This window comes from Macaca thibetana, chromosome 3, assembly GCF_024542745.1.
Source record: "Macaca thibetana thibetana isolate TM-01 chromosome 3, ASM2454274v1, whole genome shotgun sequence".
NCBI lineage: Eukaryota > Metazoa > Chordata > Mammalia > Primates > Cercopithecidae > Macaca > Macaca thibetana.
In genome coordinates this window covers 74,706,046-74,723,751 of record NC_065580.1, presented here as the reverse complement: position 1 = coordinate 74,723,751, position 17,706 = coordinate 74,706,046, and the positions used below count along the sequence as shown (strand labels likewise).

At 38.5% G+C, this 17,706-nt stretch overlaps 1 protein-coding gene and 1 pseudogene across 15 annotated transcripts in view; both read right to left on the bottom strand.

Moving 5' to 3' along the window:
- Window positions 1–275: 275 nt before the first annotated feature.
- Window positions 276–17,706, bottom strand: part of PPP1R9A (protein phosphatase 1 regulatory subunit 9A) — a 391,659-nt gene continuing 374,228 nt past the window's right edge. For 6 of the 15 annotated variants that reach the window (XM_050782890.1, XM_050782887.1, XM_050782892.1 and 3 more), the window contains 5 exons: window positions 9,408–9,720; window positions 7,417–7,536; window positions 6,590–6,613; window positions 5,001–5,183; window positions 276–3,629 (listed from right to left, as the gene is read on the bottom strand). In XM_050782890.1, the coding sequence (XP_050638847.1) occupies window positions 3,417–3,629; window positions 5,001–5,183; window positions 6,590–6,613; window positions 7,417–7,536; window positions 9,408–9,720 (853 nt within the window). In that variant the 3' untranslated portion in view covers window positions 276–3,416. The remainder of the gene's footprint in view (window positions 3,630–5,000; window positions 5,184–6,589; window positions 6,614–7,416; window positions 7,537–9,407; window positions 9,721–17,706) is intronic. The other 9 variants (XM_050782895.1, XM_050782898.1, XM_050782900.1 and 6 more) reach the window with 7 other exon arrangements.
- Window positions 17,179–17,273, bottom strand: LOC126951886 (uncharacterized; annotated as a pseudogene).

The window sequence follows — 17,706 nt, the reverse complement described above, 5'->3', positions numbered from 1 at the left end:
CCTCTTGCCACTTTGTTTCCAACAACAATGGAGCAAAAGGTAGACAGTCCCATTTTGTGCCAGTTGAAAGCTGAGTTTGGCTTCAGCACCTATCATACTGCAATCATGAACTGCTGTGGGTTAAAAAAGTTTGTGTGATGTTGAGGGTGTGAAATCAATGTCAATCCCAGCTAAAGGATGACAGCCACAGTGCAGCTTTATTGTCATGAAACTAAAGGGGGACTTCATCAGGAATGTTAGAATGGATGAAATGAGGTTTCTTCCCTAACTTAACATTCTGCAGTAAATTCCTGATTCAGGCAAAAAAAAAGAATGAGATAAGTATTACATAAACTGTGAGTTACTTGAAGGGAGATGGTCTTAAACAAAGTAATCTGTTATAAAACTAACATCCTTCAATGGAAAACCCTGACCCAGATACAGCTCATACAATGCTTTCTGTCTGCAGCTTGGCCTCTTCGCCACACACTCCCTCCCAGCAAAGAATAACCTATACCCCAAAACACTTTTGGCTATTGTTAGAATCATACTGAGCTCTTCTTTAGGGAACACAGTTCATAGCATCCAGGTATTTCCTTTTTTGTTCATTTTCTGATAATAAAAAACTGCAAAGTGTTTAAGGTTGATGAAGTAACAATTCTGTATTAAATTGTAAGGACAGTGAAAACCACTAGCATTAAAGTAGGAATTGTGCAAGACACTGGAGCCTCGATTAGGTATCATGCACTACAGTCAATAAAAGAAATAATAGGAAAACAAAATGTGCACAAGATCTGAGGTCTTTCACTTTGTTTTCATACCCTTCATCAGTTTATATCTTATGCTTTGTGGGGCAATCAAACCAAGTGACTTTTACAATTTCATCTGTTTTAAGTGGTAATGCTAAAAGAACTCATTTAGGACTAAAATTACTATAATTTAACTAAAAAATCAAAATAGTTATAATACAAATGATTTAAGGAATAAGAATTTGATTTATAACATTGTCAGCTGGACACTGATCTAAACATTCAATGTACAAACAAAGTTATAAAGAAAAATACTTCTAAGACATTTAAGAAAATGCAATATAATAGATCATAAATTAGGTGCAAAAACAAGACACTTATAGACATTTCCAGTATATACATCCATTTTCAAATATTACCAAAGTGTAAACATAACTTAAGATAATCATCCTTCTATCTCTACTCTTGAATACAGTGAAATTTCCAGTGTGATCCAGGTCACTTTTTTCCCAAAGATAAGCAAAAATGGCAAAAATTTACAATAGCAAGCACTAATATTACTAGATTTTTTCTAATTTAGTGTTTTAGTATTAGAAAATTTTGCCAAATTTTATCGCTCATTAATAGTGGCTTCTTATTTCTCATGATGTTAATAAATAACAAAGCACCAGACATCTCAAGATATTAATAGAGTATCCAATATGGCAGTTTCATTATCATACCCCAAATGAAGACAGACAGAAAAACATAATGGTGACTTTGATAACTGTAAAACACAATGTTACTTCATGTTAACCTTTCTGAGGCTTGAATGAATGGTCTGTACCTAATGACAAAACAGCTGAAGCATAACAGACAATACTCTGGCAATGAAAAGAAAACAGGCCTTGGGTGTAGAACAGAATTAAAAATGTCTAGTTTAGATAATTTCCGAATTCAGATTTTCAGATAAGCAAAAATAATTTTTTTAAAGAAAAAAATCACACTGTTATTAAAACACAAGATGGGGCTATAAGGGAGTTCCCTTAATCTGTTACACTCAAAAGCCTTGCCCAGGCCCTGCATATGGAATAAATACTTCCAGTGGAAGATACGATGATGCTGGGAACGCAGCAGAGATTCCCATTAAGTAAAAGAAGTAAAATACTGTTCAAGAACTCATGTGGCCTCAAGTCTTATGTTGAAACTTGTCCTTTGGAAAGTGGATAACCTCAGTTTAGAGTCAATGCAGCAAAGAGAACCAGATACATGAGCATAAACTACAAAAACCCAAAAAACCCTCATCACACGAAATTTCTCAAAACGAGTTTATTTTCTCCTTCTTCTGCCCCAGTCTCCTGCACTTAGGACTTAGTTTGGTGAAATACAGAAATCCTTAATACTGGCTTAAAATTAGTATAAGTTCCTCCACTACTAAAGTGTATCCTATGCACTGCCTTAAACAAACTTTTTCTGTAAAATTGGAAATCTTTAAAGTATGGAAAGGAATGGCTCAGAAAAACCATTCAAAATCTCCCTAAAATGTTAACTGACAGTTCTTCTTTATAGGAACATTCTTTGTACTAAAAAAAAAAATTGGTTCTCCAGTTGAATATTATTCAAATCTAAATTTCCTCAAACTGGTATTTCTACTTTTCTTAAAAGTACATTTGTTAAAACACTAACTGAGCCCACCTGGGAAATCTTGAGTAGAAACTATGTGATGAGTTCCTGATTGTGACATAGACAGGCTGAAGACCAGCCAGAATGTTCCCCAGGAGAGGAAACCTGAAAATGGTGGTTTCCTTAAAAATCAATTTCCTGTTCAATTTCTTGGGTTGGGTGGGGGGAAGGGGAACTGTGTTGTATTTGCCAGTGTTGCTGAGATGCTGAACACACAACAGTAGCAAGGTCAACAGATCCCAATATCCCATGGCTGCATTAATGTCTGATTTTTTTCTTTCGTGTTCAGCTATATCTAGAGGATAAATATTACTCTCAGAACCTAAGGTAATACTCACATACACAATCTTAAGGCTTTTGCTTTTTTCAGTGGTTAACAAATAGCTATAATTTCTTTTCTTTCTTTTTGATGCCTAGCAAGCAGAATGGCTTGCTTGCCTTTTCCCTTAGTAGGTAACTATGGAGCAGAGCATCCATGTTTCCACAGCAGGGTGGTCTTACTGTCCAGACTCAGAATTAAGAGTGAATCTTTCCCACACACTGGAGTAGGTTTTGCAGCCCTAGAAGTAAGTACTGGTCCAGATCTCATGGCAGGGTGCTCTCTGCCATGCAGACAAGTGCAATTGCCATTTCAGGATCCCAAACTGAAAATTCACAGTGCTCCATCAACAACACCAAGGTGTATCATGCTCTTGTTGGGTGGGGTCAAGCTAGTTCTCCAAGTGACAAAACACACCCAACACAACACAAGATGTTGCTAAGTTAGAGAAGAGCAAAACACAGCTACTTAAATGAAATGTCTGGTTTGTTAATAAATCAAAGGTGGCTTGGGACTATGTCAGTAGTTAAAATTAAGAGTGCCTTCTATTGCAGAAAATGCAGTTATTCAACACACGGTTCCTCAGCCGGCCTAGAGCCGCATTACCCTTATCATTTAGTTTCTTCTTCATCCTCTGGAGGAGAGCAGGGCAGGAAGAGGTGGGGACTTCTCTTGGATAATCTCCATCTTCAGTAAGAGGGTATGTGTTACTGCTCACCAGCACCGTCGGCTGCAGTTGACGTCATCTTTTCTGTCTTTTTGGACTTCCTCTGCATTTGCTCTTGTTCCTTTCTCCTTAGCTTTTCTCTTTGTTTTTCCATTTTCTCTTGGGCCTTCCGAGCCTTCTCTAGAGACATCTTCATTTCCTTGAGTTTCTTTTTGACCACTGCTCGGTCCTGGGATGCTGTCATTCCAAGAGCCTAAGAAGGAAACACACACACAAACTGAATTTGAAAACCAGTGAGCCCTCTGATGATGTTAATATACCATATGTTCAAGTTTGTAAACTAATTCAAACATAAAAGAGATAAGAAAAGAGGAAGAGCTAGTTACATTTGTTAAAAATTAACACACTGGGGGCTACCCTTTTTCTTTTGTTCTTTGAAGTCCCTTGCAAAGTATACCCTAAAGCTCATTAATTAAATGCTTTCCAAATTAGTAATTAATGGGTGAATGAATGGAAAAAAGGCACAATTCTACTTCTCCGACCTTTAGGCTGTAGACATTTATAGGTAAAGGTATTGCTAAACTCATCAATATTTTCAAAGCATAGGAGTGAACACCTGCTGTCACAGAGGGCTCCAAGAAGGGCAAGAAGAATTGAAACAGCTTCCTTTCTGCCAATGTTTTCATTACAATGAGAACCAAAAGTGTCTTTGGGGCCAGAATGCTCGTGTCAGCATGACTAACCATTCTTTCCCTGTAGGTAGACCTATAAAGGAAGCTTGATTATAATGAGGAGGTTGCTCGATGAACTTAGAATTCAGAATAAGGGGAGTTGCTTATGTACTTTAAATGTTTCGTGACCTTCAGAATCAACAGCAGGATGCATCTATCTATCTCCCCAACAGGGACAGCCTTGTCAATGGGGCCTTCATATTCACAAGCTATTGATTGATCTCTAACCTTTTCAAGACTGTCAAGAGATACTCATCTGCCCGTCAGCCCAGCAGGGGGCTGAGGCGGGGGCATGGAGCTTGGGGTTACATGGAGTTGGCTGTAAGCTCCTTTCTCCCTTTCCCAAAGGAATGGATGCCACCTTGGTCTCTAAGGGGGATGGACTGGACAAGTGGAAATGAAAGTGCCATGGAGGGGAGGGAAGATGTGTGTACATACTTGGAGAAAAAAACTTCTGGGGAAAACATCATCCCAGTTTGGGAGTGGTGTGTAAGGAAGAGTGGAGGTGAAGGAGAAATGAACAAGGAAAAGAAGAGTCGTGGATCTGGGTCTTAATTCTAACGTGATGAAAAAGTCCACAGTGGCCATGATTAAAACTCACACTACATCAGAAGGAAGGAGAGTTAATATATGGACCATGTGTTGCCAGGTGGAAGCAATGGAGTGGGTCCCTCGCTCTCCTAATCAGCAGCCTACCATTTAATTTAGAACCCCTGATGGACTTTCTGAAACTTCATTTACTACTCAGAAAGAATTCAACATCCTTTCTGCTGAATGTTGATGAGAATTACCTCTCAGATATGCAGAGTGCTCTTATCTAATGAAAACATTTTAGGTGCTTTGAGTAATACAAGTTATACCTGGTAACCTAACACAGACATATAATTCTTTACCTTAAGTTTATTTCCATCCAACTGCAGGAGCTGCTCTCCAGTGATGTTTTGGGCACTGAATTCAGATACATACTGCTCCAGATTTAGGCTCATTAACCAGTGAGAAACCTGCTGCACACTCCATTCCTGAACGGCCCGATTCTGACACTGACTGTGTTTGGGAGACTGTCCATCATCAAGGATCTGAGATAGGAATGTTACGTAGTGTTGTTAAAGGACCAAGATACTATGGCTCATATTATGCTATCAGAAGGAATTTCTTAACCTATGAGAGCCACACTTATGTTTAAACCAAAATATGATAAGCTAATGGTTCTAATGGTGGTAGAAAAAATACTTATTACCTATATGTTCTTATGTTTTTGGAAGTTTAGAAATTCCCCCATAATAAAAAAGCAGCATTATTAATGTAGGAAGTTTAATATAGAAGAAAATACACTAATTTTGCAAGCTTTTACATCAAAATAGTCTGGACAGATTATAAGAGGTAGAAAATAAATATTTCATAAATCTCTATATGCAATGCATCACTTATCCTCTAATAAGACACTGGAATTTTGTAAAAATATATTAACAAATACTGAGGTATCTTTCACTTGGGAGAGGAGAGCATTAAGCTCTCAAGCCTTCTTAGGGGAAGTTTCACAACCATTATTTCATTCGAGCAGCAAGCAAACTGTGAAGAAGGTAGGGCAGATAATATCCATAATTACTTTTAAGAAATGAGGAAACGGTTGGGCGCGGTAGCTCACATCTGTAATCCCAGCACTCTGGGAGGCTGAAGTGGGTGGATCACTTGAGGCCAGAAGTTCGAGACCAGCCTGGCCAACATGTCGAAACCCCCTCTCTACTAAAAATACAAAAATTAGCTGGGTATAGTGGCACATGCCTGTAATCCCAGTTATTCAAGAGGCTGAGGCAGGAGAATCGCTTGAACCTGGGAGGCGGAGGTTGCAGTGAACCAAGATTGTGCCACTGCACTCTAGCCTGGGCAACAGAGTGAGACTGTCTTAAAAAAAAAAAAAAAAAAAGAAATGAGGAAACTGAGGCTGAGGAAGTCTATGTGATCTGTTCAAGATCACACAGTTAGTAAGTGGTAGAGCTCAACAGTTAGGAGTTTATTCCAAATTTCTGGCTCTGTCCACTGCAGAATATTCCTTTTAATAGTGCAAAAGGACAGGTTGGTTCCTAGACCCACTAAGCTGAGAGGAGATGAAGGTGATGATAGGTCTTGGAGGAAAGACAGGAGTCACCTTGGTGACCCATAAAGGGAACACAGAAGAAGGGATGCGGTAAGCTGAGATGAAGGCAAAGAGGAGGAAAAAGAATGGACCATGTCAATGTAATGGTGATGGAAGATAAATCAAGGAACTCTGGAGGTGCAATGCGGAGATTCTCTTAACTTAGGAACATCTTTTAAACTAAGACATGACAAGGGCAGAGAGTAAAGCTATTTAACACAAGGAAACCCTTCACTACAGAGGAAGGTATTCTTGTATTGTCTCATTTTTCAGCCATCTCCAAAGAAAGAAAAAGCACATTCAAACAATAGCACACAAGCCATCACACACAGCCCACTGATAGCTCACCTCGTCATCTATCATATCCAGGCTCTGAGCGAGGGAGCGATAAAAGAATCAAGACGAAAAGTGTTACAGAAACAGGAGACACAACATACATAGTACATAGTTTTAATAAAACGAAAATTGCACCAAACTTGAAGAATACGGGCAGAAAAGCTTACGAGAAAAAAAAAAAAACTTTTATGAATCAAAAATCATGTTACAAAGAAATAGTAAGAACAAACATTTAGAGCAAAAATATCTTTATTTATGGTGCTTTCTGTCCTCCCCCCATTTTTCAAGGAACTAAATCACAAACCTCACTTCCTGACTCTCTCGTGCACATTTATCTCCTGATAATTTGTAGTAATACTAATTTTGACCCTTGCTTCTAAATAAATGGTTCTCATGCTATTTTCCCTCTTTATCAAAACTATCTCTGTCTACTGCAATGATTCTCAATCAGAGACCTCAACCTAGTCAGAGAAAGTATCAGAATCTTGGAGTGAGGGTGGTTGTAGGAGGAGGCAAGGAAAAAAAAGGAAGGAGTAATTCGTAAACTTTGATGTGATTTCTGAGCTGTTCCCCCATGTTTAACTCTGCACTGCCCAGCCTCCCCATCATGTGTGTTTACATATACATGTAAAAGGGGCCCCTGGAAAGCTTAAGAACAAGATTTTGCTTTTATGTTGAGAAAGGGAGGGAGAGAAATCCTGAAGACTTCATATTAAATATAAACCACAGTCTTGATGATTTCTATGCAAGATCTACCCTAAAAACATTTTCCTGGTGATGGTTCATGGGTAAAATGTCACATTTGACAAAGCAGTTCTGTCACAGTGCCATGAAAGTACCTCATCTGATGACAGTGCTAAGGACTGAGAGAGCCCTGGTGTTTTAGGTTCTGCTCCTAAGCCGCTGAGGTCTGCTGAACTGGTACTGCTGGGACTGAAGTCATCATTGAAGGTAAAATTCTGTAAAAATAAATGAAGCTCAGTGTTACATGAGTGCAGTGAGTGAGCAAGAGGTAGGTGTTTCTGCAAGTTCTAAAAAGGCTCTTTTAAACCATCTTAGCAGAAATTCATGTATGATTTGGTGATGACCTTTAACGGGACAGCGGTTGAGAATGCTGCACCTTGTGCGGTTGAGGGAATTCTGGGTGCTTTCTTCATGTGATGAAAGGATAGATGTTTTAGAGAAATGATTCTTCAATCTCTCTTCAAGGGTACAGAATTCATTATCCTCTGCAACTGCTCAGAGGAATAATATTAATAAGCCTATCTTCTTTGACCCTAATCGTGATGAGTAACAGTGTAAGTAAAAATACAAGATGGTGCGGAGAGGCTGAGTTATTAGGAACAGATGGCAATTCATATTAGAAAGGTAGCTAGAGCACCCCCTGGGAAGGATCGCTTATTGTTGGCTGTGATAAATACTATGAGAAATGGCAGATCCTCTCCTGGATGTACCCTTCAAGATGATGAGTTCTGGGGGAGGTCACAGTCTGACAATACCCTAGTAGTTACATGCTGAAATACAACTCTCTCACAGCACCAGCAGAGCATCAAGGAGGCTGCCACACAGCACAGACACAGGTTTCCAAATAATCACCTGGGGGTGGGGAAGGTGGGAGTGTATAAAGCTTCCCCAGAACTTCATTAAAATGTTCAGTGGATATGAAAATCAAACAACAATGACTACGTAGCTGCACTTGTAAAAACATTTTTAACCAAATCTGGAGTCTCTACAGTGCAAGATAATGGTGGAATTCTTTGAATAGCATTTAGATGCCTCAGGTCCAATACTGAAAATGTTTCAAGACCAAAGTGATGTGCTGCTGTCAAAACCTCCTTTGCTAGTAATTCTAAAATGGCTGGATTTCCAGGAACTCTAAGCACTTGACCAACACCATCTTGTTTCTATTCCATTTCCTTAGGAATTGGACTGTTAGTTTTCCACTAGGTACCTTTATATTGGGTTTAGTTGGTTATCAAAAATAAATACCATGCCAGAGGCTGGAAACTTCAGTACCGAACAAACTCCAAAGTTTGCTAAAACTTCAGAAAAGAAGTCTAGGTTAGAGCACACCGAGCTAGGCCAGCAGAACATTTAAGCAGCAGGACATTTAACACGAACATTACCATTTGGTACCCCAGTCAAAACCCTTTGAGCTGTTGAAAAGATTTAAATTGAAACTGAAAAGAATTAAATTCAAGTAACATTAACCACATGTTTCTGTTTGAGAAAGAAAAGCGAACACAGATAAAAGGAGACCAAACAACGTGTGAAAGTTAGCCACCATATGTGTTTCAACAAAATGTTAGATAAGGTTTGCAGTGTCATGCTGGAAATAACCATCATGCATTTAAAAATGAGTAACACCCATGCATATATTTCCTAATTCTGTTAAAGAACTTTGGTGATAGAATTATACAGCAGTTGTTCAACATAGAAGTTTGATATTAAAAGAGGAAATAAGTAAGGGTGCTATGTCAGTATTGGTTTGTTTTAAAGAGTTTCACTTAGATGTACTGAGCACATATTCAGTCTCAAATTTATTTGCTTTTCAGTAAATCTTGAAGCACAGTGAAATAGTTTAGTAATGAAATTTAAAGTAGAATACTGGGTAAACAGATATATCACTCTGTTCTATGATTCAAATGCATCCTTCCCAGCATGGCTTAACTGTCAAACTGAGATTAAATAGCAATATGTGAAAAGATAGGCAAATCAAAGAGTAACGTACAATCTAGAATGAAACAGTATTAAAGAAGGTGATGGTTAAATGAGGCTTTCTTTTCCCCACACAAGAAATACCATGCATTGTTTATTGCAGTGTTATTACATTGGTTTCTTGGATCCAGACTACAGACATAAGTTGAGAATGCCTTCCAAAGATTGAAGAAGAGGAGGGATTTGGGTTTCTCTTGTTTGCTTTTGTAATCCATGTGTTTTCTACCTTAGACCCCTCTTTATCTGAAATTAGAGTCTCAGGAGAAGGCTGAAGGGAACTTGTAGGTGCAGGCAGGTTCCTGAAGGAATAGGATCCTTTCCGGCTGTCATTAAACCATGAAAAAGGCATGCAAGGGGAACGAGTGGAGGTCTGAGCTGCTGAACGTGGCTTGGGTGTCCAGTTTTCCAGTCTGCCTCTGAAGATCCTGTTTTGTGAAAAGAATGGGTGTGTTAGATAAAGAAAGGGCAGATAAAAGACTTACTGAACCAAAGGACTCTGAATATAGTTTGAAGTAAGAATTTGAGACACTGTTCTACTCAACAGAGTAAAAATTTTGCACTTTTGAATACGACACTAATCTTCATAGTTATCTTTTTGCCTCTAAATGGATTCTGTGACAACGATCAACATTTTCATATTGTTATTGCCATGGTGAATTTTTATAAAATGTGCCTAATAAGTGTATGTGGATGAATTATAATCAGGGAGGGGCACAGTCTTTTAGGAACTGCTATTAGGTTAATCACCACAGCATTTCCTTTATCTGGGTGACATGCCTCACAGCTAGGGACATTAGCTCATAAGCAGTATTCTTTCCTGTCTTCCACTGGACTTGTGTTCCCAAGGGTCTGAGACTTAAGAAAATGATATATTTAAATGATTTTGAAATTTCAGGGTTCATAATGCTTTAGGTAGAATACACAGTTTATTGGTTTTTCACCAGAATCTTAGTGCCTTTTCGCAGGAGGAGTAGGAGATCTGAAGTCCTCATCTCCCACCTGGAGGGCCAGGGTTCACCACCTCCTAAGTACATGGTCTCAGGCCTTCTCTTGGCCTTTAGTTCTCCATCTGTAAAAGGTGGATATTTTTATGTATCTCATTGTGTTTGTTAAGAATTAAATGAGATAATATGTGAAAGTGCTTCAAAAACTGTCAAAGGTCTATGTTTACTGTTTAACATTTAAAGGATTCAAAGGCATTTGAGGAACACAGTTTGAAAACAGATTTTTTTGTCTTAATGTAGGTTCTTTCGTATCTGTAATTATCTTTTGGTTAAGAGAAAAAAATAACTATCAGAAACCAAAGTAGGAATGGGCAGCAGTTTGTGCATCTTGGAAGAGGTCAGCCTTGCCATTTGATGGAATGCCTATTATTTGATAGCTGCTGATATCACGACAAAACAGATTCCCTTTCAGTTAAAAGTGCCTGAACACCACAGCCAGACAACTTCTGTCCCACCACATGTATACTGAATTTCAGTCTTCTTACATTTCATTTCAAATATATTTTGAAATGTATTTCCAGTTTATATAAATAGTATAACACCTAACAATTCCCATTTATTTCCAAGTATTATTGTGAGAATCAAATGGGACATGAATGTAAAAGCATCTTGTAAACTGTAAAGCAAGGTAAAAATGTAAAGGGATTATAAGACTGATAACTAAAGAGAATGAAGAAGTCAGTGAGGTTCTGATAAAATATTGAGATCAGCATGCTGGGCGAACCAGATGTCATCCTACACATGGTCTACACTCTAGGTGAGGCATTCCAAAAATATGAATCTGGATGATTATATAGGAGAGGGAAAGCTGTTCCCTCTGCAGCCTCTGGGGAGGGTGGAGGCAGAAATCTGATCTCCTTAGTGTAAATTGAACTTGGGAAGGATCTTGGGCTCTGACCGTTTGGGATGTAAACATGTGTCTCTAGGGAAAGATATGACCAGTGGCTCCATCTTCACAACTCTGGGAATGTCTCCATGTAGCTGGTCTCATCCCCCTCTTCCACTCAGCCTCCTTAAATGTCACCACATCACCTCTGCCGAGGTAAACCTCTCTGGAGTTCTCACTATCTACGCGCTCACAATTCAACTTCTGTTTTCTCTTTTTTATTTTATTTTATTTTTTTTTGAGACAGGGTCTCGCTCTGTCACCCAGGCTAGAGTGCAATGGCACAATCAAGGCTCCCTGCAGCCTCAACCTCCTGGGCTCAAGCAATCTTCACACCTCAGCTTCCAGAGTAGCTAGGACTTACAGGTATGCGCCATCATGCCTGGCTAACTTTTTTATTTTTTGTAGAGATAGGGGTTTATTATGCTATTGAACTCCTGCCTTGCCTCCCAAAGTGCTAGGATTACAGGTGTGAATCACCACACTCGGCCTCATAATTTATTTTCTGAGGCTTGTTTTTTTAGCTTAGATTCCACATTCTAGTAAAAATGCCTAGAAAGCTCTAGCTGTGCAGAAACATACAAATATTTTCTCTGCAGCCCCATACTCTTATAATTGGGTATCTCTGAGGAAGAACTGGACCTGATGATCGTTATCCCCTCTGGTTATAGATTTCTGAATCAAGAGAATTTTTAAGAGTTTCATCCACAATTGCAATAAAGTATAGTAGTGCTTAAATATATGGATGTTGTTTTAAAGTTTATAAATAGGCCATGATTAATGACAGCATGACAATCTTGTCCTACTCCCAGTGTACAGCCTTTGTAACAATGTTTTTACAACAATCACTATTATCTTTAAAAACAAATAGGGAGAAAATAAGAATTGTTTTCTACTTGTGGTCATTCTGTTGCTTTATTTGAAAAGGACTTTTGGTAGTCCACATCCTGTCCAAGCAACATTTGAAAAAAAAATCTGAAGGTCACATCTAATTAAACTCTTTCACAACAACGTTTTCACTGTCAGAAAAATATTCAAGACTAATAAGTCCACATGGACCCATGTATCCAGCACTGAGGGTCTTGAGGCCATGTGGTTCTTACATGTGTGGTGAAGGAGATCATGGAAGCTGGGCCTCTGGTGATACCCAGAGGCTTTCTTTCCCCAGCTTTGCACACCAAGTTAATAGACAGGAAGGAGGAAGAGCCAGGAAGAAGGCAATGAGAGGCCACTTCTGAGAAGACACCTATGTCTCCACAGTGGCAAACCACCAGATTCATGGATCTTTTGAAGAATATTTTTCAGTTTCCTAAGAGGCTTGGCTGTGTCCCTGCTGAAGCTGTATCCTGTATCTCTCATTCCTCTGTGTATATCTGTGATTTTAAAACTCCATGAACTGATATAATCCCTGGGTACTTGCAAGTATCCTTAAAGAACTGAACAGCGAGTGGTATGCTTTCATTTCTTGGACCTAGAGAACATTCATTTGAAAAAGGAAATTTTTACTTTAAAATTACAGATCTATCAGTTTAGCAGACATACTTTCTAAAATAAATGTCAATTTCCTTCTGAATAAATTGAACTCTTGGGCCCACAATAGAATCAGAAAGGGTTTGGGAGCAGTTATTCTATGTTGATCATTCTTATAGTCTATTTCACTTTGTATAAATCCATTAGGAATAACACAAACTCCTTCTTTCCTTATTTGTTTCCTCCCTTTCTCCTTCCTTCCTTCCTTCCTTCCTTCCTTCCTTCCTTCCTTCCTTCCTTCCTTCCTTCCTTCCTTCCTTCCTTCCTTCCTTCCTTCCTTCCCTCCCTCCCTCCCTCCCTCCCTCCCTCTCTCCCTCCCTCCCTCCCTTTCTTCCCTCCTTCCTTTTCTTTCCTTTTCACCTTCCTTTCTCCCCAAAATCGAGATTGGCAGAAATGAACTCTTGATGAATCTGACAATAATTTTTCCAGAGGATCAAAATAGGTAAATAGTCTATATTCCCTTCACCTTCTTTTTTAGCTGTAATTTAATGGCTTGCTATCATTTTTGGAAAAAAGAGAATCATAAGTCACTTCTAGGAACTGGCAGAAAGAATGACTTCAAATTCAGAGTTCATAATCCAAATATACCATTTCAGGGGTAGCTGTTTCCTGGCATTTAAATGGTTTATGTAATATCTCTTACAAGTAATGAACTCATTTACATATATTTTGAATCCAGTGTATCCTGGGACTGGCACCCCAAAATTAAATTGCCAGCTAAACATTCCAAGGTGATCTTTGTTGTTGTTACTTTAACTTTGAATACAGGTGTGTGAAGTATTCAGCATCTAACTGGATGTCATCAAAATATCATTAAGAGTTCAGAAACTGCCAGAAGAGATGAAGTATAACAGAAATATAGAATTTAAGGCAGGAGTAAAGGAAGTTAATTGATGAACGTTAGCTGCAACCAGAGGAAGAGTTGCAGACTTGTGTTTACCTAAATCAAATGATGCAATTCTATAAGGTTCTAACATCCACCAAGGAGTTTGAGGTTGTAAAGCGAGCCTCATCTAAATGGGATCCAGAGACCCTAACGGATAATAGCTGTGAGAAACATGTCCACCTACAGTTCAGGGCCAACCCCTGGCCCCTACTCAGACATATCCTGCTCCCAGATCCTGAGTTCTGATCTAAATTTCTAATCAATAAATAACAGTCCATCTGAGATGGTCACTGTAGTGTTCAACTTTGAATCATTTGAGATGGTGAAACTATTCCCTTAGTAAGTCTTCCCCATACTAGAAAGGTTTAAAATGAAATAGAAGAGGATCACATAGATAAAATCCACACTATCAAAATGGAAATGCTAAGTTTAAGAATAACAGATATATTGCTTAGGTGTTTAAGAAAATTTGTATGAATAGAAATCTGAAAGAGAAATGTGTCCACTGATTCTATCTTAAAATGCTAAACTCATTTTAATGATCTAAACTCATTTTAAATTTGAGTTTTGAAGACACAAATATATTAAGCACTTTGATAACTATACTGGGATGTTTAGAGTCACTATAGTTAAATATTATTAGATTTCCAAGAGATTTTTTTAAGTATGGAAAAGTGTTTGCCCGTCAAGAATGTAAGTTTGTCAGGCTTCAGGCATTTGAAATACTGTACTTAAAAAGAAAACTGAATATTAAATTGATAAATGCAGTTAAAAATCGGCCAGAGAGTTATGGGGAATAAGTCCAATCTACTAGGGCTAAGCTGACATTACTCAAAAGTCTCCATGAAAATGACTACATTCACTGGGCCAGGCTTAGGCAGAGATGAGGTGTTTTTTAACTCACACACATGTGCTCATCTCCATCAATTCTTCTAAAAGGTGTGTTTCCAGCCAGCTCAGATGATTCTTAAGCAGGGGTTTTGCTCTTACTCAGCAACAGAGCAAAGCGGACCCTCCAGGTACTTGTCATAGGATATAATTTCAAACTCACTGTCATGCCATGATTTATCTAAAGCCTCTTTGGGAGAAATAGCCTATGAAGGACTGCCTGAAGTATAATTCATATAACCCATTCATTCTTCAAGATATAACAAAAGTCATCCTTGGATGAACAAGACTGCCAGCCAAATATACAAGAAGAATATTGTTTTGTATCCTTCCCATCAAACCTGTTTTAAAGATAAACAATGAAAACAATAGCCATTTTTATTTAAGGATTTGAAATGTACTTAAATGTGACCATTTTAATCCTCCTAATAACATGAAGAGGTGTGCGAGGGGTGTGTGTCTGTGTGTGTGTGTGTGTGTGTGTCTACGTCTCCATTTTACAGATGAGAAAACCAAGGTACAGAAAGTTAAATAACCTGTCCAAGAAGTAAGTGGCAGAGTTGGGATTTCAACCCAGGCTTTTAACCACATTGACATTGTGTTTTTGGCTTTGACTGGAAAGTCACTGTTACACTTACTATGAAGATGTTATTGAAGATGTTGCATTTCAAGTGAGTTTTTAATCTAACTTTTCCCTATTCAATTTATTTTTTAATAGATTATATTGTTGTAGCATATGTACTTTTGTATGTAAACAAATTATTTTGGAATAACGAATATAATACAAATAAGTAAGAAAATAATAAATGAATATGTGCTCACTCACAGACCAACTGAATAATGGGGTAGAAATAAAAGAAAGATTTGTCTTTCATAGAATCCTACAGATCAACATTATCCAAAAGAAATATAAATGAACCACATTGTAAACTAGAATTTTCTAGTAGCCACATGAAAAAAAAGAAGTAAAATAATTTTAATAATAATACATTTCATTTACCCTCCAAACCCAAAATATTTTTTGACATGTAATCAATATTATACAATTATTAATAAGATATTTTATGTTGTTTTTGTTCATACTAAGTCTTTTGAGTCCAGCATTCCTTATTCTCCTACACATATCCCAATATAGACTAGCCTTTTCTGACTAGAGGCAACCATACTGGACAGTGTATGCAGAGGTGAATGGGAAGTCAGAGCCATGCAGTGTTAGCCCAATCCACTTATTTTTTGGTAGGAAACCAACATTCCAGGAATTTGGAGACTTGCCTAATGGAAAAGTAAGGACTACTACCTTGGCTTCCAGCTTAGTGTTTTTTCTGTTGTTCACACTTTCTACATGAATGCAAATTCATTTCCATAGAAGAGTGCCATCTCTTTTCTTATCATTTTCTCAACATACTATCACCTAGCCCCATCTGAGACACACACATCTCACAGAGTTTTCCATTCAGTGACTACACTGGAAACTTATCTACAGAGCTCCAAAGTAGACATTAGTGGCTACTTACTCCAGAATGTAGAATAGGATTTTATTTTATCCTTTGGTATATATTTTAAGGGGTGAACAAGCTGCGACAACTAAATGTTTCCTGCTTTCGTTATCTGCTATGCTGTCTGTTTAAAATCAGAACGTTGGTTGGGTGTGGTGGCTCGTGCCTATAATCCTAGCACTTTGGGAAGCTGAGATGGAAGAACTGCTTGAGCCCAGGAGTTCAACAACAGCTTGGGCAACATAGCAAGACCCCACCTCTACAATTTTTCTTTTTTCAAGCTGGACATGGTGGCAAACACCTGTAGTCCCAGCTACTCAGAAGGCTGAGCTGCAAGGATCACTTGAGCCCAGAAGGTCAAGGCTACAATGAGCTGTGATTGTGCCACGGTACTCCAGCCTGGGCAACAGAGTGAGACACTGTCTCCCCCCCCCAAAAAAAAAAAAAAAGACAATGCCACTGAGCACATATTTGAAAAGGGATGGAACCAAATCATATTTCTTTGTTGGGTTTATTTGTTTATTATTATTAGCCTCATCCATTTTCTCTAGTTGTATCATGTTGCACATGTATCTGAGTCATTATGAATCCACAGGAACACAAAAAGGTAAACTCTTTATAGAGAGGAAAAAACTAAAATCAAGACCAAAGAGTGAAAGTCTTGCCTCTTTAAAATCTAACAGCCACAGTTTATAGCTGACCAATAATCTTATCAGAATCTTAGCCTAATAAGAATTGGATGAAATGCCTCTAAAAGGTAACATTACTCAGCCCAAGCATCCTTCCCTCCTTTTTCTGAGGAAGTCTCCCAGGGGTGGTGAGTGTATTCCCATTGCCCCCCACAATCGTAGTGCGACCCTGCAGCTGATGGTGCTCACAGCGCACCAACTTTCAGGGTCCTGAGAATCCAACTCAATTGGATTAAGCTCCTCCTGGGCAGCAATTCTGTTCTTCCTGGGATAGGTTTTATAAGGTTCTGCACCCATTATCAATCTAGACAGAAGAATATAGGCTGTCAATAGATTTTATTAGTGTTAACCAATTACTATGACAGCTCAAAAATTTTTTTTTCTTGCAAGAGAAAAGTGTCCTTCTTCTTCCCTTGTTCTTCTATTTCAATTAGATGAATTCCTTTCCATCCTGCCAAAATTCTACTATAATTACAAATAATTATAAAACTATGATTTTATTTTTTTTGGATATGCCAACGTCATAACAAGGTTTGAGGGAGGCCGTCTCCCACATGCTTGTGAACATCCAATCATCACGCTTATGAACTACAAAAGATCAAAATCATGATTCTAATTAGAAACTAGTTTGTAGTGTGGGTATGAGTACAGTAATTTCTGACTGCTGAAGCAGGGGGACTCCAGAGTTTTAAAAATACAGCGGTAGTTAGGCAGCCAATCTAGAAGTCTAGATGTGGGTTCAAAGTGGACATCAGCCGTGGCGAAGCAGTGTGCTGATGGCCACCTGCCCTTGACAAGCTGTGGTTTTGCCTACAGTGAGGTGAGCAGGCACTCACCAACACAATCAAGATTGACTTGACTTTCATTTGTGATTTATACAAGGAGGTGATAATCTCTGGCTACTATGGCAAAATTCCATCAAACACCCTTCCCCTTCCTGGCTGCAGGTGCTTACATCCCTCTCAGGTGTCTCAAAGATGAGAGGGAGTGACTGTCTTCAAAGCCCAGAGACCAAAGGAAGGACAGTGTCAT